The sequence below is a fragment of the Paralichthys olivaceus genome, chromosome 1 (assembly GCF_024713975.1).
Source record: "Paralichthys olivaceus isolate ysfri-2021 chromosome 1, ASM2471397v2, whole genome shotgun sequence".
In the NCBI taxonomy this organism is placed as follows: Eukaryota; Metazoa; Chordata; class Actinopteri; order Pleuronectiformes; family Paralichthyidae; genus Paralichthys; species Paralichthys olivaceus.
The window spans coordinates 23,870,087-23,893,801 of record NC_091093.1 but is presented as its reverse complement, the minus strand read 5'-3'; the positions used below and the strand labels follow the sequence as shown (position 1 = coordinate 23,893,801).

Here is a 23,715-nt window from a genome sequence, read left to right as displayed (position 1 = left end):
TGCTCATTAATTAATTCATCTGCCTCAGTGATGTGAGTGAGTGAGTGGTAGTGAGTGTGTGTGTGTGTGTGTGTGTGTGTGTGTGTGTATGTGTGTGTGTGTGTGTTTTCCTCCAGTGGAAAAATATGAATTACAGCACTGCGTGGTGGACATGCGCGGAGCTGCAGCGAACATGGCGGCTTGCATCTGATAGAAAGTGAGGGATCTGCTGCTCGCACGGTTGGTACCACTCATGTCTGGTTCTTTTCACCCTAACGTTCGATACCCTCGCGTTTGCTTTGCAGGCTGCGGTGAGAATTGAGAATGGAGCGGACGTGCTCCTGCTGCCATGAGAGCGCACGGTGCAGGGATAGATGGCACAGCGTGTTTATCCAGCCTGGTGCGCACTGTGGCTCCTCTGCAGATCCTCTGTTTACTGGCTGTTTACACTGAGAGGAGACCTTTTCATTCCTGCTGCCTTGTATAGCATCGCGTTGTTGTTGTTGTTGTTGTTGTGATGGAACATTAGCGGTGTTTATAGTGAATAATCAGCACCGTCCCGCCCACTAAACGTGACCGTAACCCAAACCAAAATGCGTCACGCACTTTCCCTCACATTCAATGTTATTTTCTGCTTGTTCAGCCTCTTTTTCTTTCCCCCAGTCAGACACTCAACTGAGGAAGGCTCTCATCGATGCTTCCTGGCCCCTCATAGGTTTGATGTAAAGCGTTTCAAATATAGATAAGATAAATAATTTAATATCGAGGCTGTATATTGATGAAATAACATCTTAAGTGATCCTGGAGGTGACGCCCTGCATCAGCTCACACCCCTCAGCAGCACTAATGCTTGATTTATTAATTATTCCAACAGTCAATTATCATTTCAATTATTTATGAAGCAAACACATCTAAACATGTGCTGGCTCTAACTTCTAAAATGTTGTGATTTGCTGCTTCTCTGTTTATCTCACTGTAAATTTGATAAATGATTATTTTCAGACATCATCAAGCTGCAGGTTCTCAGTTGTGGGGAATTGAGAGACACTTGATAAACAGCAAAACATTTTACAAACCTCAGGGTGTTAAATCTCCTTTTACTCTGCTGCACAGTGGAGAAGCATTGTATCAATAGAATCGTTGTTATTGTGATAGAAATTACACTGCTGGTTATACTGTTTTATCACCAAGCCCTAATTTAAAATAATGGATTGAAACTATTGGAGGATTTATTGAATATTGTAACAGTTGATTATTAGTTAAGAAAAAAAAATCTCGACATGCGCTGGCTCAAACTTCTAAAATTTGAATTAGGTAAATCTGATGAATGATTTTGTTATTTTTCAGGTGACAAGTATTGATATCATCAAGCTGCAGGATCTCAGTTGTTTGTATGTTTTTGTCTATGAAATATCTTTACAATCATTCAGAAAAAGTTTGAAACCAAAAAATATTTAGTTTTACTGTCAAATATAAGAAAGACGAGCAGGAAGGCATCGCAATTTAACTGCAGCAAAACCTGTATGTGGCATTTTAGATAAAAGAATAAAGACTCTTGAACTAAGCTTTTGACATTTTCAGCATTTCATGACATAAATGATAAAGTTAATAAATACAATTATTATCAGATTATACAGTGTTGAAAATAGTGATTAGTTGCAGCTCTTACAAGTTAGAAGAGCTGAAGATCATGATGAAAACAGAGTAAAGTTTATTTCTGGTTGTTTTGATCTTTTTATTGTTCTTCAGATTAGATTTATTTTTAAGTGGAGAAACATTCGAAGTTAAAATCATATTTATTTGCAGAAAAACATCCACAGAATCTATGTAAGTACTTGTCCTGTGGGTGTTAAATCTACATGATGGAAATATTATTTAATTTCATATAAATTTATCTTAGTTTTATTTTGTTAACATATAAAGTGGAACAATTTATCTAATACCATCACTGGAAAATTCATCGATGGTAATTTTAATAAATACTACTAATCAAATTTATGAATTTAATATTTTTGTATTCTTTGTGAACTTTTACACAATTTAACAAACTTTTAACTTATTTAAACTTCTTGTAAAGGTAATTGACTGTTTAATACATTGATAATTAATTTACTTGTAGCTCTGGTGTCACTGGAAAATGTTTCTATTTTATGTGAAGAAACACAATGAAATTATATTTGTGTGAGCAACAAACATAAAAAAAGTAAAATGCTTTGTAATGCAGCTTAAACCTTTGCACTGTTTTTTTGCTATCAGGGAACATTTTTGTGCAAGGTATAGATATTTGCCTATATTCTAATATAAGAACCTTTTTTAACTGGAACCTTTGACAGCTCCTCATATCAAACAACAGTTAGAGCGGCTCCTGAAACAGGTCCGGGGTCACTTTTCAGGTTTGTGAACATTACACTAATCCCAGATCAGTGGCGGCCTAAGTGGAAATGGCGGTTGTAAAAGTTAAGTGCTTCCTGGTCTTCGGGGCGGTTTTGTCTGACCCTCTTGAGTGAGGCAGACAGACAGACAGTGCAAACACTGAAGCAGTCTGAAGCAGAGCGAGCTGCAGAGCAGGAATCCTTTTCATGTGATCCAGCAGATGTCCCACATCCACACGTCTTAATGGCTTTTTATGGCAGCTTGGAATCTTTATGGCTCCTTGCCACTCAATGGGATCCGCTGCAGAGACAGAAGGGTCTTCAGAGGGAGGAACAACCACAATGCATTGCAGATGCTAACATTTTTTAATCCTAAGTAAAGGACACATTGTTTGGCCTCTGGAGAGATTTTAACCTTTGGGATTTCATTTGGACTGGATCACTTTTTTTTTGATGCTCTGCTGTCGTGGACTGTCCCTGCTTCATTTTGACCCGCGCTATGAACGCCCTGTGTCGGCTGTGGGACTATGCTGAGAGCTTTTGCAAACCTGATCTAGATCTTTGTGACAGATTTTCAGCATAAACACTTGGGTAACACTTTTATTTGATGAGTTGTTGTTACAGTGCATCAGGGGTAAATGTAGCAGAGCTGCTAACTCAAACATTTTGTCCAGAGGAGTTCATGTGGTCAACACATGGAGCTTTTATTTTTAAATCCACTTACATCAGCACATGTTGTTGGTGTTCATGCTGTAGGATGATTATGTGTCGTGGGGTTATAGAAGTAGATGTTGTTATTAGGTTCTAAAGCACCAGTTGTAAATAATGAGGATTTGAAGTTTCACAAATTGTAGAAATATTATCTCTTTAGATGGAAGTTGAGAATAACAGATTAGATTTCATGATACAATCAGAAAAACTCTAATAACTGACCTCCTATATGACAATTACAGAATGAAACCTGAAGCAAACGCACAGTGAATCAGTACTTCATTGTAATATTATTGTGTTAAAATGGAAAATGGACTTTGGTTGTGAGACTATGTTTGTGTTTGTCTTAAAGAATCTTATACTGTTTTACTTATAGTTAACTAATCGACAAGACAAGAAGACAAGAACTGTTACGTTAGTCATTACTTTCTGACTTACATATCCATTTGCGCCTCTGTTCCATAGACACATCAGCTCCTATATAATGCAGACTAATAATCTATCTATCTATTGTTGATGTTAGACACATGGAGCTCGACTACAGCTTTTTCAGCCATGTCTTGATACACACTTGGTGCTGGATATTTACTGCTGCAGGCCTGTGAATGTGCGATTGACTTAAAACAAACTACAGCCTGTTTTCATGGTGATGAAGCAACGTGTCACTCAGTGTTTAGAACAAAAGAATACGTTTTCTAAATGGCCACTCAGACATGACTTGTTAACTGGATCAGTCCATTGTTAATATTTTTTCATTCACTTTTTTAAGAAGTCTGCAACTTTCCAAAGAAAAAAAAAATCATCCATCCATCAATCTATCCACCCATACTCCTCAACTGGAGCCAATCCCAGCAGACATTGGGCAAGAGGTGAGGTAAACCCTGGGCAGGTCACCAGAATACATACGATAATAATAGTAATAATAATAGTAATAATAATAGTAATAATAATAGTAATAATAATAGTAATAATACTAATAATAATAGTAATAATATTAGTAATAATAATAGTAATAATAATAGTAATAATACTAATAATAATAGTAATAATATTAGTAATAATAATAGTAATAATACTAATAATAATAGTAATAATAGCAGCATTTGCATAAAATCACATATAATAATACAACAAATAATACAAAACAAATAATAAACCAAATTTAAAAAATGTCCATTACTTTGCAGAGTACATCTCAACAACAAGCCAAATAGCTTTAAAATGCATTAACACAATATAATAATGAAAAATATAATTATCCAAAAATATAAAATGCACCATATAATTAACAATTATAATAAAAATAAATAGAAAAAGATATTCCCCAGGATATTCAGTGTGCACAGAAGGCTACATTAGAGCAGTGCATCCTGGCATTTTGTGAATATTCTGGATAAAGTTTTTTTTTATCTGTCTCTGTTGCAGTCAGTCTGACTTCACCTCCTCTGCAGCAGCTCGTTTGACTCTGGTCGTCATGGGCCGAACTCCACACAGAGGTAGGTCTCCACAAAGCTGCCGGTCGTCCTGTTGCACTTACGACTAGATTCTCATATTAACAGGCTTCACACAAAAAAAGCTCCCTGGTGTTTCCCTAGCATGTAATTTGAGTTTTTGCTGTTTGGTATGCTGGACGTTCATTTTTCTTTGACTCAGAACTGTTACAGTCGCTGGTTTAATGGCTTCATTCTCACAGTAATTAAAGTCTGCATGTCTGAAACTCCCAAACTCTGATGAGCGCTTCAATCACGGTTTTGATTTCAGATCAAAAAGAGGAGAAGAAGGAGAGGAGGAGCAGCATCACAGCAGGCTCTGCCCTCGACAAATCTAACGGTTGGCAGTTTTCATTTCTGGCTTATTTCTTTTCATTGCTCATCCTTTTATTAATGATTCAGAACTTTTTAAGTTAATAGGGTTTTTTTATTCACCCAGTTTTGTGTCAGTACTTGCATCAGCAGTGATCAGTGGGCTGTGAAAGTAAACTCTGGGATGGGTTTACACAAGCTTTCACAAACTCTTTTACGAATGTTTATGCGTTTCTTATAAACCTCCAGCTTTTGCAACTGCCGCATAAACAAGCATCAAATTGTCATTTTCCTCTCAGCAATTTATTTTACATCCAAACTGGCCCCCAACAGTCCCCTTGAATTCAATCAAGCTGCACCAAATTGCAATGTTTTTTTTATTAATATTCCTGTTGAAAAACTAACAAACTCATTAGGCTGAAAACATAAGCTCATTGGCAGAGGTAGGAATTTATTTGCGATCACTATATTGATTCACTTAAGTTGTATAAATAAAAGTGTTTCTCAAGCCTGATAGTTTTCTAGTGAAAAGCTCAGATTTGTTAAGGTCAGTCCATTCTCATCACTACTGTTCTTTCTTTCACACTTTCTTTCACTAATCTGTGGTTTGTTTCTGTTGTTTATTTGCCAGAACCGTTCAGCTGGGAAGATTATCTGAGACAAACATCCTCCGTTGCAGCTTCACCTACATGCTTCAAACAGGTAGCTGATCTGTAACGTTCCGTTTAATTCATTTCTCGTACCGTTTCTTTATTCTGTTTTGTTAAATACAGTCTGTCGTGGACATGCAGTGGAAGTTTGGACCAACAATAAATGATAAAACATTTTTATTTCTCTTCATCACTCAGCTCCATTATTGTCCAAAAAACATTAAAACACATCAGTGACCGATCATGTTGCACCTACAGACAAACACCTGAAAACTATCTTACTTTACTTTTACTGAATAGTTGTTGTTTGGGTCATTTTGAAAGATTTTATTTTTGCAGGCGGCTTAAATGGGCTCAGGACCACAGACACACAATTGTTGGGTTTATGTGGGACCTGTTGAGAATAACAGAGCTGAAGAAAACTGATAACCTCTTCCTTTATTAACTGTTAATGAATTTGAAGACTCATTGCGCTCACTGATGAGTCGTCATCTCACCTGGGGGTCTCTTTTGTTCCTGTGCAGTCCAGACTCCCCCCCTCCAACGACTTCAAAGCAGGTATGAAACTCGAGGCGCGGGACCCTCGCAACTCTAACTCGGTGTGCATTGCGACGGTGATGGGCATGATGGGTACTCGTCTACGTCTGCGGCTTGATGGCAGCGACAACACCAATGACTTCTGGCGGCTGATCGACTCCTCAGACATCCAACCAATAGGAACCTGTGAGAGGAACGGAGACATGCTGCAGCCCCCGCTGGGTGAGGATCAGTGTATTGACATGCCATTGTTTCAGTTTGGGCTTTTTTGTTGATTGACCGGGACATTGGTTGTTGGGCCTGGAGGCGACTTGGGGGGGAGGGGACAGACGACAGAGAGGAGAACAGATTCAAAGTTAAATTTTATTTTATTTATGTATTTATTTTTTTCATTCAGTTTGGCATTAATGACACGATTGGCTTATTGAGATCATGGCAACATCTGATTGGATGATTGTAAACTGCAGCAGCAGTCAGCTGATTAGAAGATGCAGGGAGAGTGAAAAAGAAGTGAAAAGAATGATGGAAATGAGGAGAAACAAGTTGGAATTTATGGATCTGTGAAACCTCTACTGTTACAGAAATCCAGTATTAACACACTGAAATAGATTTTATTTGGCCACAGTGAAATAACTCACAGAAATATGAAAGAGAAGGTACCTCAGTTTGAACAGAGCTGTTTTGACACAGGTTTCAGGATGAACGCCTCCTCGTGGCCAATGTTTCTGCTGCGGACGCTGAGCGGAGCAGAGATGGCCCCTGCCTCTGCTTTTAAGAAGGTAACAACCAAGGCCAATATATTTTTGTTTTGATCCTGAAAAAAAATTGAACAATGTCATGAAGTTGTGTTTCGCAAAAATCAGGTTCTTTGAAAAACAAAACATTTCTATTCCAAGGATCCATTATTTAATGAAGAATAAATTAGAAAAGCAAATCATTCAACAAAATCTAATCAATAAATAAGATTTTTTTAAATTAACGTCAAAAACACAAAAAAACTTTAAATGTTTTTTCTGTAATTACTGCAGTAACTGGCACAGACACACAGGGGGGGCCACTCAAGAATCACAATATATTGTTAAGACACTGTGCAATTAAATACATTTAATACTGCAAAAAAAGCATAAAATGAATTAAATATTAATGGTTTCAAATGTTCTTTTGCACTGCTAATTATCTCACAGAGATGCTGTGAACATACTTTATGTATTTGCGTGTTTATACGAACACATATATTTGTGTGTGCAGGATCCAGCCAGCCCTGTTAAAAACTACTTCCAGCCTGGTATGAAGCTGGAGGCGGTGGACAGGAAGAACCCCTACCTGATTTGTCCTGCCACAGTGGGGGAGGTCAGAGGTCAGGAGATTTTCGTCATGTTTGACGGCTGGCGAGGCGCCTTCGACTACTGGTGCCCCTTCGACTCCAGAGACATCTTCCCCGTCGGCTGGTGTTCTCTGACAAAGCACAGCCTACAGCCGCCTGGAAACTTCTGTGAGTGCTTCTGTGATTGTTTATTGCTTTGTGTAAAAATGCAGTTTGTTTGTGACTCATGGAGATTGTGAGTTCCACTTGATAGGAGCAGTTTTGTGTGTAAAGAAAAACAGATGATAGTGCTAATGCTGATACCACAGGTTAGATAATATAATTTATCATGCACAAATATGCATTCAGACCATGGACTGTATGTGAAGATGGACAGGGCACCTCCACTTCCTCCCGTATATATATATATTTAGAGCCAGAGTCTGTACAGTTGTGATTGAAGGATGGAGCTTCAGAATCATGGTCCTACTAATACACCGTCTCGACCAATCGCGACTCATTGTCAGCTGTCAGATTTCATCCTGTTTTAATAGAAACAAAAAATTGAACAGTGTAGTAAGAACTAACTACAGTGACAGAAGCTGTATTTAAAAAAAAAAGAAAAATCACTTTATTTATCTGTGATCCATGTCCTGTCTGTTAACATGGAGTCTGAGTTTATGACCTATATTGCAGCCAGCCACCAGGTGGAGACACTTTTGCGTCAGCAGTCATGTCGTCAATCTTTATATAGTCATTTTATTTCCAAAAGGAATGAAAGCAGAAGCTATAGAGTCTATCATCGAGATAAATAAAAGATTATTCTCTTCTAGCTGTAATTCCATTACGGTTTTATATATAATTCTATATTTATTTCATAAATAGTCCCTTTGATAATTGTGAATGAATGAATTAATATTATAACTTGCAAATTGATTATGTTTAACATAGTGTCATTTCTATAAAATCATATTCCAGCTCATGTGCTTATTGACTGAGACCAAGGTTGATATAAGATTCAGAGCATTGGTCACTCCCACACATTTTTATTATTATTTTTAAATAATTTTCTTCATCAGACTCTGCTCATTTAGGTCAATAATAAATTATTGTTGTTCCGATTGTAGAACTGTGTCGCTGATACTGAAAGGAGATTATCTGGTTTTAACCACTAGAGGGCAGCACACGCACAGATTCGGATGTGTCTGTTGCATCATCACAGGATCAGAAGCTGTTTAGAAACTTGAACGTGTTTGATTCATCGCAGTGGTTTTGCTGGTGGGATTGTGACTCAAATATTAATCCGGTTTCTGAACGTGTGATGTTTTGAGCTGCTCTTGGCTCAATTTGGTTTCTTCAAAAAATTTGACAATAGGAGCAGAACAAAAATCCCAGATACTGAGTGGGTGAAATATTAAGAACAGATAATGGAAGTGCACATTTGTCTGAAGCCTCTTTCTTTTGTGTGTTTTTATATCCTCCTGATTTTTATCTCTGCCAAGGAAATTATGTTTTCACCCATGAGTTTGTTGGTTTGTATGTTGGTTTGTTTCAAGCAAGATTTCTCCAGAACTAGTGAACAGATTTACTCGAATTTCGGGAACCACTGATCTATGGGTGTGTTAAATTTGATGAGGACCGTTGGGCCGAGGCGGTATAAACTCCACTGGCTACCGATCTTGTTCCAGGTTGGTTTGTTTCTTTTACCCCTGAACCCCAAAGACAAAACACTTCCTGTGTCTGCAGAAATTAGAGCTTCAGTTGATATTGTTTCGTGCAGGCACATCTGAACTATTAATTATCAATCTGGATGTAATTATGTTGTAATTACACTCCACAGTTCCAGGAGCACGTCGTCACATGAGTTTCCCCGAAAGCTGAAGCTAAATGTTGAAGGTGAAGCTGTTTAGTTTCTTTGGCAAATATTTAGACATTTGCTATCTTTCAAAAAGAGTCATTAGATTCTGACGTTTGTGGTGTTGATAAAGTTAAGCTGGTGTAATAAATAGCAATTGTCCTCTTGTTTGCTGTTAATGTCACATGAACTCCAGCAGATTCCTCCTCTTCACCCTGTCACTGGTCAGGGAGCATGTGGCTCTGAGTAACCCAGGCTGTCTCTGTGCATGTACTGGACCTTGTATATTTGTGAGGACCATTTTTAGCACAGACCTTACAGAGTGAGGATATTTCCGGCTGGTCCTCACTTTTTCAAAGGGTTGTTTGAGGGTGAAGATTTTTGGGTTAGAATCAGGTTTAGGTTAGAGTTATACATTTAGTTGTGATGGTTAAGGTTTTGTTATCTCTTTAGACCTTGCACAGTTCTTGTCAGGAAACCTGATGGGGACCAAAGCCTTCTCCTAATGAGACGAATCATTTCTAAGGCCTTGGTTATACTTAACAGTAAGACTGTGGTTAGGTTAAGGTTAGGTATGACTTGGTCATGAATTAGGGATAAGGTTTTGGCAAGGCTGTTCAGAATGAATGGAAGTTAATGCCTAACAAGGATAGCTGCGTAAACTTGTGTGTGTGAGTGTATGTGTGTGTTTGGGTTTCCTCCTCTCAGTTGATGGATGACAGCAGTTGCACGTCTGTCATAACATGTCTGGACAGTGAGGTCTGGACTCTCTCCTGACTTTGCCTTTCACATATGAAGAACGTCTGCAGCACGTAGGAGGCAGGACGTGACATATCGGACCTTATCACCAAAAGCTCTTGAATGTTGTTGTCTTTCCAAGTTGATGTCTTCGTCAGCATCTTCTGTTTTCATCCTGAGACATTTGTATTCTTTTTGCTTTTTCACTTCTGCGTCCATCTCGTGTCAGAAAAGTTGTGAATTTTCTTGTTCCTGCTGTGTTCTCACACGGGCTCATTCAGGCATTCTTGCAGCTTTTACTCAGCGGCCGGCAGAAAAAACTCTGGAGAATGTCTGTAGCAACTGACTCTGACATTTGTGATCTGGCATTCAGCCCCTACGGATAATTTCAGAAGAATATCCAGAGTCCTGTGCTTGTTATAAAGCAGCTTAGGTAAAATAAATGTCCACAGCAGCTCAGCTCTGCTACAGGCCATGACATCTTTTTCACTACTGGAAGTTTTTTATTGTTACTTGTACTTCTCCTCGAGGGTTAACACATTTTAATGGTCTGACCTGGTTTGGAAACAATTCCAGAGTTTGTGGCAGTTCAGTACAACACAGAATGAGACAGCTCTGTGCAACAGATGCACTCACACATGTATTTAAGCTACAGTCTGTGCTTTCAATGTGTGCGAGCGCCGTTTGGAGAGAAACAGACGTGGAGGAGAGGATCATGTAAATTACCAGACAGCGATGTTTGTGTGCATGTAAGTGAATAAGTAGGGCTGGGTTGAGGTGTTAATGAGCGTTAATTAGCTCTGCATACGAGAGAAGCAGCTCTGTAATTACCACTACATTTAAAATTTCTAATTAGCTTTCATCAGATTTATCCTGTTGCGAACCAATACGTATTTTTTGTAAGAAGCTTCAGAGGATTTCTAATTATTCTGCTTTTTGTACAGTTTGTGCAAGAATCATCATGCAAAATATTTTTTATTTATAGTATATATTTTAATTTGTATTTTTGTGTGATGTCTTTGTTAAAACTGGGTCAAAATGCAGGATAATCCTTTTTGAATAATGTATGAAGAACACCATGTCTCAGAAACAGAAGCTGTATATTTTATCTAATTCAGGCAAAATAACACGTATTTTGTCAGTTTATAATTTATATTCGGACAAAAATGACTTTGTAGACGTATTTAATTTTCTTGATTAATATAGACAGAAACACTAGTAATGGATTTTAATACAGGCCGAAGGTATCAAACAAAACATTATCACAGTGTGATCCTTTAAAAAAAACAAGTTGATAAATGTATTGCAGCCTTTTGCTGTATACTCAGATTTTATTTTATTGCAAAATCAACCTTCTTTCATATTTACAGTGAATTAACAAATCAAACTCACACTCAAGGTCCTGGTGTGAAAGTCAAATAACTCAATTAAATGTTTTATTTAACCATGAAAGTCCCATTGAGATGCAGTTTGCCATTTGCCAGAAAGTCCTGGTCAAGTTGGGCAGCAGTGCAGAAGTCTCAAATATAAAATATAAGAAGCGACAAATAACACCAGCATCAGCACTTATCACCAAAAGCTCTTAAATCTTGTCATCTTTCCAAGTTAATATCTTCTTCTGCGTCTTCTATTGCTCTTCATTTTCATCCTGAGATATTTGTTTTCTTTTTTTCAATTTTGCTTCCGTCACATGTTAGAAACGTCATTGACACGTCCACTCGTTCGCTCTGGATTCTCCTCACAACATCCTGCTGTATTCTAACACGGGCTCACTCCAAACCTTTCCAGAGTTTTTACACGGGGACTAGCATGAGAAAACCCGGAGAAAGTCTGGAGCAACTGACACAGAAATGTGTGTTTTCTTTGGATCTCTCACATTTTGGAAACTGCGGAGATTCTCCAGTTTTTTTTTGTTCAGCCAAAGAAAGTGCTCAGATTGTCAGGAGGATCTCAGTCGCACAGATAGGTTCACACATACAGACCCTCTTGGACATTTTCAGGAAAATATCTGTCTGAAAGCAGTTTTACTAACACAGAAAAACATACTAAATACAAACAAAGAACACTCAACATAGAGACTAAATCTTTGACACAAGATATAAACATGAGAGGATGTCCAAAAGCTAAATCCCTTTAAGAGACATGTCAAAGAAAGACTTTTCTTTCTTGAACCTGCATGGTTAACGCTCCGTTTGTCCGTTTAGAAGCAGATTTAAGTTGAAGGGACTTTTCCCAGGCCCACTTCCTCCGGCTGCTCTGCTCCACATTGTTCCAGAGCCGGGGTGACATCCGACCATGCCACTGTTTCCTGACGCGGGACCTGGCCATCTCTCATCAGGGGGAATGTCTCAGTGGGCTATAGGGTTACAACCGAGTGGGGGGGGTCCCTCTGGGCCATGAGAGAGAGGGAGAGAGAGAGTGTTGAGAGAAAGCTGGCTTCTGTGTGCGCCAACTCCAGGAGTTTTGCCCCTTTCACCCGTTTCAATCAGGAACTCTTCAGATCCAGTTTAACCTTTTACCCCCCCCCCCCCCCACATACACACACCAACCCGTCTTCCTTCTACCCATCCCCCATCCGCTATTGGAGCCCCCACCGTTCACCCCTCTCTCCCCCCTGTGTCATCTCCCCCCTCCCTGAGAGACTTGCTGAGAAGCAGGTGACTGATGTAGACTGTCGATATGGCCTACAGATAACATGAATAAAGGGCTGCACCCCCCCCCCCCTCTCCTCACTCCTTCCTCACCACAACCACCCACCCACCCACCCACTCCTCCCTCACTCTACCCCAGCCTCTATGCAAATCCAAACACACACCCTCCTCCTCCTCTTCCTCCTCCTCCTTCTCCTGCTCATTCATTGGAAGGGAAGCTTTGCATGCTTCAACCAGCGGCAGCAGCAGAAGCAGAAGCGTGGGCTTTGTTGTGGACTACTGCCGGCAGAACAGAGAAGGAAGAGGCAGAAGATCGAGGGGCAGAAAATTAAGCATAGAGGAAGAGAGCATTTTAAATTTAGGAAGAGAGAGAGGTCGAGAGAAAAACAAATCTAAAGCAGAAAGAGTTGCAGCCAAGAGAGAACCAGGAAGCAACTGTACTGAGTGACTTGTATTGTTCCAGGCTTTACTATCACCACCACCGCTGCTTCTACTTCTACTACTGCAAAAGACAACACAGTAGCCGTCAAGTTCTGCTTTTTTTTGCAGGGGATTTCCTGGTGAGTTCATATTTTGTAAAGTTTTTTAGATAAATGCAAAAAAAGTTCTTCTATTCTATGTTTATGTTTATTCTTATGTTTTGTGTTTCAAAGAATGTTTCATGATTAGTTGTGCAGATTCAGTGAAATGAAGTGGAGGCACATTAATGCTGCAACAACATGTTTCATGAGACTATATTAAAGGTCCTTTTTATATTCTATAATGTATAGAATCATAATGAGTGAAAACTGCACATACTCAAGTCCATTAAGTCAAGTTGTCAATTCAGGAAGTTGTCATGTCTTAAAACTAGTTTGTTTATGTTTGGTACTTTTAACATTTTATACAAAAAGTAAATTTTATTGTCTCGGTAAAGCAAGAAAAAGTAAAGTGAGGGATAAACATGCTTTAGTTGTTCGTAGTGCAGCCACCTCCTCCTCGCTGACTGCAAATCATTGTTTCTTTGTTTTTGTAGATTCACTTGCATTTATTCAGATTCACTGTAAAGAGACCAGTGGCCACTCAGAGAGACTGAAGAACTCACAGTATTCTCTGCGGTAATGAAGTTCAGGGCTGCATGTGTTTTTGATCATGTGATTTTTGTGTGTAAAGCTTTGGGAATTAGTTTGCTCAAGACTCAGGAGAGGATAAGTGGATATCAAATATTTTCACTACACTAATTTAATGCATCTGTCAAGTGATGTTCAACGTTCACACGAGTCACAGCCGGGACTTTATTTAGTTTGTTGTGTGTATGTGCTTTAAGGCTTGAGAATTTGCGCAGGGACTATTGTTGTGGTTTTACTCTGTGGCCTGAAGCTGTTTAAGTCACTTCCCTCCTCTGTTATCTAGTGTGCAATCACACACACACACACACACCTGAATCTGCAGTTCATGAGTGTCATACTGCTTTAGATCTTCTCAAAGAACATCCTGTGTGTGTGTGTGGACGGTTTCCATTGAGGCTGCTCACCATGTAGGGGTGTGTGTGTGTATGTATATATGTGTGTGTGTTGGGGGGTGTAATTAGATGAGAGGCAACTCTGTGGTGCCCCTCCCCCATCACCCCCAGACTGCAGACACACTTCTCTATGACCCCGTTCTCATGCGTGCATAACACACACACACACACTCATATCACGCACAGTGACACACGCACGCACGCACGCACACACGCACACACACACACACGTTTCCTCGGGCTGTGGCTTACGCAGGTCATTGGGTCGAGTTGGAATTATATCGTCATGATCAGTACCATATGTCTTTGTTTTGTTGCATGCTGGATTCCTTACTCCCGTTTTTGAGCTTTTCTGGGGGGAAAATCGAATCATTCATATAAAGTTTGCAGTTTATATGAATGATGTAGATTTATACAAAGTTATCCACATGTTTTACTCTATTGTGCAAATCATGTTTCTGTGTTTTGATGATTAAGTAAATAATTGTTTGAGCAAAGATACCAGACTTTTTCTGATTCTAGCTTTGATTTGCTGCTTTTCTCTGTTCTGTGTCATTTTACATTTACGTAATTATTTTGGCTGGTCCAGAAGAAAGAAGCAATTTGAAAACTTTGGTCTCTAATGAAACCACATTTAAATTCAGTATTGGATCTGCACCAAATTGCACACACAATCAGTCCCCTAAACACCTTTTTTCATCAAGATCAAGACTTATTCTCTGAGAAATCAATGAAAATGTATTATTTGCAATGTTAAAGAAAGTAAAGTAGAAAAATAAATCCTGGACCGGTACTCCAGATCCAGATCCACGCCAAAAAGTTCTTTCCTGACCCTGATGGTTAGAGTTAAGTTTCATAATCTATCCTCACATTTAGTGAATTACAGTTGAACATTCAGCTTTTATTGAGACTCACAAGGAGAAAGTTTCCATAGCTACCAATTGTGAGGCTGTATTTCAGGGGAAACAGTGTATAAAACGACAAACAACACATTTTAAATAGTTCCAGTTGAAGAAATGGTGCATCCATTAAGAAACACAACGTTCTAGTCTTAAATAAGTCACCCTGTGTCGACATCATATAACTTCAATAAAGCTCATGCAGAATATAAGTCGGACAGTGTGGAATAAAATTAGTTCATAAGCAGCTCTTCTTTGGAAGTTAAAATTCAGAAGTGATTAGTGTTTTTTACATTGAAGTGATGCTAAACTAATATATGGTGGAATATGACATTTATCAGTGAGGTGGAAATGGTGCATGTTGCTGTCACATAATGTGAAGGGATTAGATTTTCCTCTTTACAACAGGAGCAGATCAAAGAGGCCCCTGACTCAGATTCCCTGGGTGCGTTAAAACCCACTGATACTGATTGGTACCCTGCAAACAAATTTTGATCTGCCTTTGTAGAGCTTATGGCTTCCAGCTCAGTGTGAATAAGTGTGTCAGTGTGCAGGCAGGTTGGTGCTGCCGCTCCTCTGTGAGCATGCTTTGTGTGACTGCTCCTGGTGAGAAAATGAACTCTCGTCCTCTGAAACAAAACACTGCTCTATTCTACGCCCATTTTCACTCATTTCCCAATTAAGCAGCTTTTAGGGTGCCCCGGCCGGCCCTCGGAGAATACTGTAAACCTTCCATAGTCGCTCCACATCGCCTCTGTGAAGGAGGCTCTAATGAAAGCTCCCGGGCCCTTGAGAGTTTCCACATGCTCTCACCCAGCCAATACATTTGTATTGAAATAGGAGATGGTTATCTTTCTCTTTTCCACCCTTTCTCTCTCTTATTTCCGTTCACCGTCTTTCACACATTCCCCATGATGATTGTGTGATGGTATCACAGAGTCACGCTCAGGCTAATGAAGACAGCGGCAGCATGGTGGGGCCACTGCTTTGTGATTTATTTTTTCTTTCTTCTGAACAATGGGTATTTCCTTTTCACACTTTATTTTCACTTTCTTTACATTTGAATCCTTAAGCTGATTGACATTTTAGAATCCTCTTAATTTCCAGAGCCAAGTCTTTAAGTTGGAGGTTATCTGGAATCAGAACAGTGCCTTCATGTAGGGTTGCTAGATTTCTTTACCTCCGCAATGAGGGTATGCCTTTGTCTTGTTGGTTAGTTCCGCGAAAAAGTACTCGACCGACTTCCTTGACATTTTCTGCATGGGTGGGACATGACTCAAGTAAAAAACGCTACATGTTGGTTCGGATCTAAATCAGGGGACAGATCCAGGATTTTTTTTTCACTTTTTCAGCATGTTTGTTGATTTCTCAGAGAATAATTCATGGATCTTGATTATAAAAAAAAAAAGGACATGTAACTGATATTTATGAGTTTGGTGCAGATCCAAATCAAAGAATATATTACTTTTATCTATATTATAAGTTTCTATTGATTATTCACATAAACATCGAAACCCTGACTAACAAAATACATTCAGTTCAGTTCAACCAAAGATTTAAAACGCTCAGGTACAGTCTATTCATATGATTTTCTTGTCTTGGCCACTCAAAGTGCTTGGTGTTTGAAATCATGAACAAGACAGAGCAGAATGTCTGATACTGATGTAAGAAATTACATTTAATATTCATATTGTAGGTTTATTGGGAATCAGGCCCAAGGATCCAATATCTTGCTGTTTGAGAAAAGGTTTAAATCGGATCATCATAACTAGTGTTTCTGTTGTGTTGCTGGAAGCTGAGGGTTTGATGAATTCTCGAGCAGGCAGGTCTCTGGGGGCTCGTGACTTTTGACTCTGATTTCGGTGCAGGGAGGGGTTTGATACAAAGGAGCTGCCAATCTCACAATCCACAAATCTCTTCTGCAGGGCCAGTGAATCATTCTCCTCTGTGTTACTTCTTTCTTCTCAAATGTCTTTATCATTTAAAAAAAAAAAGAAAAAGTAAACACTGGACAAACCCCTTAAATACTGTCCCTTAGGTGTGAGAATGAAATGTTACATATTGTTTGGTGCCTGTTGATTCTCACGTCATCTTTCTCTCTTATTATTTTAAATGCAGGAAAATACAGGAAGAAAAACTATATATTATTTATCTCTCCCTCTCTTTCTCCCTCCTTTGTCCTATTTTTACAGTTACCCTCCCTGGAGCACTCCTTGCCCCTGTTTCTTCCACCTCTGCCTCCTTTACAACACGTCGGTCCTCGTTCACCTCCTCCTCCTCCATGCAGACCTCGTACCGACTCCCCAACCCCTTGCCACCCCTCCCCGTTCGAAAAGGAGTCCGAGGTCGCCGTCCCAAATCCCAGACTATTGCTTTGTTGAAGGCGGCGGCCGAGGCTGCGGCGGCAGCGGCAGCAGTAAATGGAGCACCGCAGAGCCCTGCCAGGACGAGCTCTGAGACTCAACTGGCCCCCAGACCACACAAGAAGAGAGGGCCCAAGCCAAGGAACAAGGTGAGATGTCAGAGGAGTAGTGATCTGTTATGCTGCGGGCCAGCGACCCTGTCATTTTGTACTTTATGCATCATGGCAGAAATCATTTTGATAAAGAGGAGACGAGATCAGAGGTGAACTTTTCAAGAAAAGAAGGGGGGAGCTTTTGTGGATGTTTATACATGATGGAAATGTACAGAGGAGACCAGCTTTGTTTTGTGCTACAGAGCATTTGGTGAAAAGTGGTGAAAGAGTTAATGTGCACCTCTTGATAAATCATTAACTAACTGCCTTTGTAGGTTACAGAGAGTAATGAGAGAGGGTTTGTTTGTTTTTTGCACCAGAAGAAGCCTCGGGTGGTGCAATCCCTGGGGTCGTCATCAGTCACAGCTCCGCCTCCAGAGACCAGACTGAGCTCCAGCCACGCCTCAGCCGACAACAACAACCATAGCAACAGCTCAAATGTAGTTTGCACAGGTAAATCAGAGGCTTCAATGTGCACTCGTGTTCTCATGGATTCAACACTTCAACTCAAATCGTTTGAAAAGTCTTTGCTTCTTTGCTGATGCTTCTCTCTCTGTACGATGTCCTAGTTTGTGTCTACGTGAACAAGCACGGTGACTACGGCCCGAACCTCGACCGAAAACTGGTGCAGCAGCTGCCGGATCACTTCGGCCCAGCTCCAGTCAATGCCGTGCTTCAGCAAGCGGTTCAGGCCTGCGTGGACTGTACATACCAGCCGTCTGTGCTGCTGTCATTCCTGCAGAGCCAGTCCCACACAGGAGGAGAGGTCATCAGAGGTAAACACAGGAAACAAGTATTTTATCTCTGGAAGAAACCAAATGTATTCAATATGAAGTGATACAGATGCAGAGGAGGAGCAGATTCTAACGTTTGTGAAGCTGGAATCATTTTTCTTGAGAAACTTCTTAGGATTTAAAGCTCATTAACATATTCTATCAAATTTTTCTTTCTGACAAATGTCGAAATGTTAAAATCAAAATATTGGATTACTTCTTGACTTCCTGGAGTCTTGGCTCAGGTGCCTGTAACTGGATCAACTCAGGAAACGAAATGAATGGGCCTTAGAATTGGGACAATTTTTCTATATGAAGACAGAGCCTGGCTAGCTGTCCCTCTGTTTTCAGTATTTATGCTAATCTAAGATAATCAGCTGCTCATATTTGCTAATCAATCTTCTCATTAGCTTATTTGCCAAAATGTTGAACTGTTCTCAAATGTCTGAAATGTCAAGTAGTCTGGTGAAATTGATTTGAACTCACTGTCCTGTGTGTGTGTGTGTGTGTGTGTGTGTGTGTGTGTGTGTGTGTGTGTGTGTGTGTGTGTGTGTGTGTGTGTGTGTGTGTGTGAGAGAAAGAGAAGAGGAAGAAAAGACAGTGCCTGTGGCAGCAGCTGATGCATGCACTGTTCCTGTAATCAGAAGTGACATGTGCGTCTAACCTGGTTTGGGATTCAGGGATTGGGTCTCCCTTGGGGGGCCATATTGGGAAAGTTATGGGTGGGGTTGGGTTGGGGAGGGGGTTTTAATTTGTGGATTTGTGCAAGCTTGGCTTGGGTAGGTGTGTGATGTGCAGAGTCTGGGATTGGGTGAAAATTGTGATTATAGAGGGGAGGGTGCTCACCCTAAACCATCTGCTGCTTTTCTTTCACTTTGAATGTATGCTGTGTGTGTGTTTGTGTGTGTGTGTGTGTGTGTGTACATACAGCATTCAGACTAATTTGTGTTTATGTCCTGCCCCCCCTCTCCTCCAGTGCGGTCAGAGCACGGTATCCGCTACGTGAAGCTGCCCTCCGTCTCCAGTGCATCATCAGTGCTGCGCTTCCTGGAGAACATGTGCCAACATCTGGAGAGCGACAGTCTGTTCAGCTCACAGCCGTTCAGCCCCTTCAACAACAACACACGCTTCTACAACAAGACCAAATCAGGTCAGGGTGACTCTCCATTTTATTCTTCTGGTTTCTTTGAGGGAAATTATGAAATGAGTCACTACCACCACCCACTGCTCTCGATGTCTTTAACTCTGTCTCATCCTCTCTTGAAACAGAACCGCCGACCCACGCTGAAAACGGCCTGCGCAAAGACGAGTCGATGACGGATCCCGTCCCCAGCAACCGCTCCATTCACGCCGCATCAGACTACAGAGCAACCAAGAAGGAGCGGCCATATTACCCTGGACACACCCACACACCGCCGCCACTTCGACGCGTCAGCTCCAACCCGGCTGAACTTGGCCCGATGTGCACACACAGAAGAGTGGAGGGTAGGAAACACACACACACACACACACACACACACACACACACACACACACACACACACACACACCATATTTAAGTTCAAATGTTAGCAATACAAAGAAACATACAAACAACAAAAACATATAAATAAATCTCCATAATCTTTTGGTAGCCATGCTGCCTGCCCACAAGTATAATGTACTAACCAGAAATTCTGACATAAGGCTGATAAAACTCCAGGTGACTGCATGGTGTTGCACGTGTTTGTTCTCCACTACTGCAGTGCCTGTTCTAAACCTGCCTGTTTTTAAATGGGCTGTTGGTTTGACCTGCGGTGACTCTAGTTTCAGATTTCATTCTCAAACTGTAAAAGTGACCTGTTGTAATTGAGCCACCACAAGTAAAGACCGACAGCCGATCAACGTCACTTTCCTCAATGAGTTCCAGCCGTTGCGGCTACAGAGTCGCCTATTTATTCAAAGTGGATAAATACTGAATGTATCACATTTCCAAATCGCACCAAATTCAACACTGCACTTCGTTGGGCCGTTCACAAAACATACGCCAAGTGTGAAGCCGATAAGATGAACTGTTCTGGAGATATGTGAGCCACATACAGACAGAGAGAGATTCGTGAAATGACTAGATGGATAATCGACCGGGTTTTACAACTCTGAAGGGTTCGTCATGTAATAAAATAAAAATAATTCCAATGGAGTCTAATTATCTGCTACTGGATTGGCCAATAGAGTGCTTTGCCTGATTGCAGATTATATATTTATTTTTTTACACAACAGAATTTCGTTTAGAGGAGTCCCCAACTGCAGAAATACACTTCCCTCATTCAAGTAAGTGAGAAGGGCTGCGGTTCAATGTGAAGGTGACCAGTATTTCACAATCTGTAACACAGATGAAAAAATGGCCACACGCTTTAATGTTTAGTAAAAGGTTCGATTTGATTTATATCCTTTTCTTTTCTCTCGTCCTCACAATCTTAAGCAGCGAGCTCAACAACAGGACCAGACCACTTGAAACCGGACAAGGAAGGTTCAGGGAACAACGCTTCTTCCTGGTCTGTTGATGATGTCATAAGGTTCGTCCAGGAGGCGGATCCCCACACTCTGGGCCCGCACATCGAACTGTTTAGGAAACATGTGAGTATTTCCGTCATGGGAACCTTTTCTTTGTCTTGTTTAATGATCGTCAAATTAAACCATAGGCTGCACATAAAGTCGGACCAAGAGTCTCCCATTATGCAGAACGGAAGCTGAAATATCCCAAATAAAAATGCAGCTGTCTTTAATATTTGGAGGCAGAGTCTGGATGGTATAGTGATTAGGGGGGTGGAGCTGCGGTAGTAATGCCCAGATGTGGACCAAAAAAGTTTGCTACATGGGTAAGAACTACCTAAAATTAAAATTAATTTAAAGTTTACTTTGACTCTTTAGTTTAGCTCATGTCTCATCCATTAACATGGAGGAGGCAGGATTTATAACCAACAGTAGAGCCAGCCACTAGGGGGCGATCAAGATGCTTTGGCTTCATCTTTTAGCAGCCGTCATGTCTTCCATCTTTACATTCAGAGTATGATTCAAACCTGGTCATCGACATTTTGATGGAAATGCCATTAAGAAGTGTTTGTGAAGTGACAGCGTGCCCCCCCCCCCCCTTTTTATAGGAGATTGATGGCAAGGCTCTGATGCTGCTGCGCAGTGATGTCATCATGAAGTACATGGGACTGAAGCTTGGCCCGGCGCTCAAACTCTGTCATCACATCGAGAAGCTGAAACAGACCAAACAATAGGCGATAAAGACTTGTTCTTCTCTCACTGGCAACCAAACACACAGACATGCATTATTCTGCAGGGACGAAATGCAGCGAACATCCACCTTAACCAGGCCGAAGCCACCGCTGAGGACGCCAAGCTCACGTCCTCTGGACTTTTTATAAATTTGGGGATTTAAGCTGACTGCAGAGAGTCAAGGATTTACACATGCTGGGTATTTTATGAACGGATTTAACTAGTTTTTGGCCAAGTAAACAAATAAATCCACAAAGATTACAGCTTTGATATCTTTGAAAAATCATACCAACCTCGCATCTTAAGAAATAAAATAATTGCATAAAGTAATAACAGTAATTAACAATAGTCATTTCTGTAGCTATGAGCGGAACAATCTTTATTAATGGAAACACCTTTCACATTAAGACGGATACACAACACATAAGTAGTATCAGTTCATCTGACCACAGATAACATTAGTGCATTAGTTCATGTTTTTTGCCTTATTATGAACTGGAGGCCATAATTTATTAGTTAAGTTACCTCTACATTGCCACTGTAAAGGACGCACACACACGTTGTTGTCACTGTATTGTTTCCCTGCTCTGCACTGGAGACTGTAAAAGACATAGTTCAGGTACTGTCAGTGAACGTCTCACTGCATCATTTTAAACGACGCTCAACATCGGTCTCTGTTACAGTCAGATTTAATTTATGCAAGTCAGTGAATGTATGCAGTCCAGAGTCATAACCAACAGGTACTAAAAACAGGAGGGCTCAGCTCTGAAGAAGTGTTGAAGGTTTTTATTCTAGAGAAGACGTCTTGTTCCCTGAAGTCGTTCTCAAATGACTCAGCTGTTTTTGAGATCCGAAGTGAGCTCTTTGCACCTCTGTTTATTTAAACTGTGCATATTTTACTTCAAAGGAAAACCTTTCATCGGTTGTGATTCTGCAGCGAAGGAAGGAAATCTGTTACTGAAGAGATGCCTTCTCTTTTATTTGTCACGTGCTGGAAGACGGTCAAGTCGGACGGTTTCAGCTTGAGCACTGACGATTGTATTATGCTTTGACAGACAAACACACCCATGTACAATGACTGGAATACTGTAAGTGTTTTGACATAAAGATGAGGCTGTGTCAAGTTTTCCTGAAAGAGTAAAGGATGGACAACCTGTTTTGTATAAAGCCAAGCCAAAAGGTTGTTTTTTGATATCATTTTGTACTGTAACAAAGTGTATCAACCTGTATAAAACTAAAGTGTAATCATTTTTTTCTGCCTGAAATAGTTTTTGTGTGCACCGTCAAATAACTAGTTACAGGGCTACGTTGTGTCCCAGTAATTATTCACACTTCTCAAAGTATTTATCTGTTGTCAGCGGCAGAAATACTGATTTTCTGAACATTTCAGAACCATTTTTCAAACCAAATCATGTTTGTTGTAGCTGCATTTCACAGGTCTGCTCTCCTGTCGTGGTGCCAAGTCCACACTTGAAACCATCTTGCTTTAATGTTAAACTCAGGTTTTAGTAGGGGTTGATTCTTAGAATATGTTTTACATCATTAGCAGTTTGTGTTCATGCGACTGCACAATAATCAAGTGTGTATATTTTTATGCTTTGTCATCTTTCGACCCGCAGCATTTCATGTGTGTATATATTCATAAATATATATATACAACATTTTTACTGTAAGTTTACTGTTTGTTAAATGTTTGATATGTGTTCACACAATTAAACATTTGTTAACATCCCCTCAGTGTTTGAGAACTCTGAGTAAAGGCCTGCGCAGCAGTTATAGTCCACTGGTTCCCAACCTTTTTCATTTGTGATGCCATAAAACAAAGAAATGTCTCCTTGTAATCGATCTTAGCGATCTTAGTAAGTGATTAGCGGTTGCAAATCACTTACAAACAAATCGTTTATTGGTCTGTTTGTAAGCAGGATTACACAAAAACTGCTGAACAGATTATCAAAAAACTTAGTCAAAGCACGTAGTATGGGTCAGGGAAGAACCCATACAATTTGGGTGTGGCTCTGGATCATGGAGCAGATGCAGGAAACATTTTTCTGTCACTTTCTTTTTACGTTTTCACAGTTTTTTGTAAATAATATGTGGATCTTGATGATGGCTATCGGTTGGTACAGCTTAATTGATTTGAATTTGACTAGTGGGCCTTATATGAA

The 23,715-nt window shown here is 40.2% G+C and overlaps 1 protein-coding gene across 5 annotated transcripts; it reads left to right on the top strand.

The window, feature by feature from the left end:
* Window positions 1–338: 338 nt before the first annotated feature.
* On the top strand, window positions 339–23,282 carry scml2 (Scm polycomb group protein like 2). Of its 5 annotated transcripts, none has more exons than XM_069525787.1 (15): window positions 339–379; window positions 4,488–4,558; window positions 4,824–4,892; window positions 5,496–5,566; window positions 6,039–6,273; window positions 6,742–6,830; window positions 7,300–7,543; window positions 17,191–17,510; window positions 17,834–17,966; window positions 18,083–18,289; window positions 19,263–19,436; window positions 19,556–19,771; window positions 20,546–20,596; window positions 20,751–20,902; window positions 21,427–23,282. In XM_069525787.1, the coding sequence occupies exons 1-15, from the start codon at window positions 354–356 to the stop codon at window positions 21,550–21,552; spliced, it is 2,184 nt and encodes a 727-aa protein (XP_069381888.1). In that variant the 5' UTR covers window positions 339–353; the 3' UTR covers window positions 21,553–23,282. The 5 variants fall into 5 exon arrangements, with proteins under 5 accessions (XP_069381888.1, XP_069381887.1, XP_069381891.1 ...); XM_069525786.1 differs by having other exon boundaries at window positions 20,748–20,902; XM_069525790.1 differs by lacking the exon at window positions 20,546–20,596 and having other exon boundaries at window positions 17,837–17,966.
* The last annotated feature ends 433 nt before the right edge of the window (window positions 23,283–23,715 follow it).

Excerpts from the sequence above, each read along its gene's own strand:
- scml2 (XM_069525786.1), top strand. The coding sequence starts at position 354 with ATGGCACAGCGTGTTTATCCAGCCTG. Across the intron at positions 380-4,487 it reads CAGCGTGTTTATCCAGCCTG|TCAGTCTGACTTCACCTCCT; the intron begins GTGCGCACTGTG and ends TCTCTGTTGCAG. Across the intron at positions 5,567-6,038 it reads CACCTACATGCTTCAAACAG|TCCAGACTCCCCCCCTCCAA; the intron begins GTAGCTGATCTG and ends GTTCCTGTGCAG.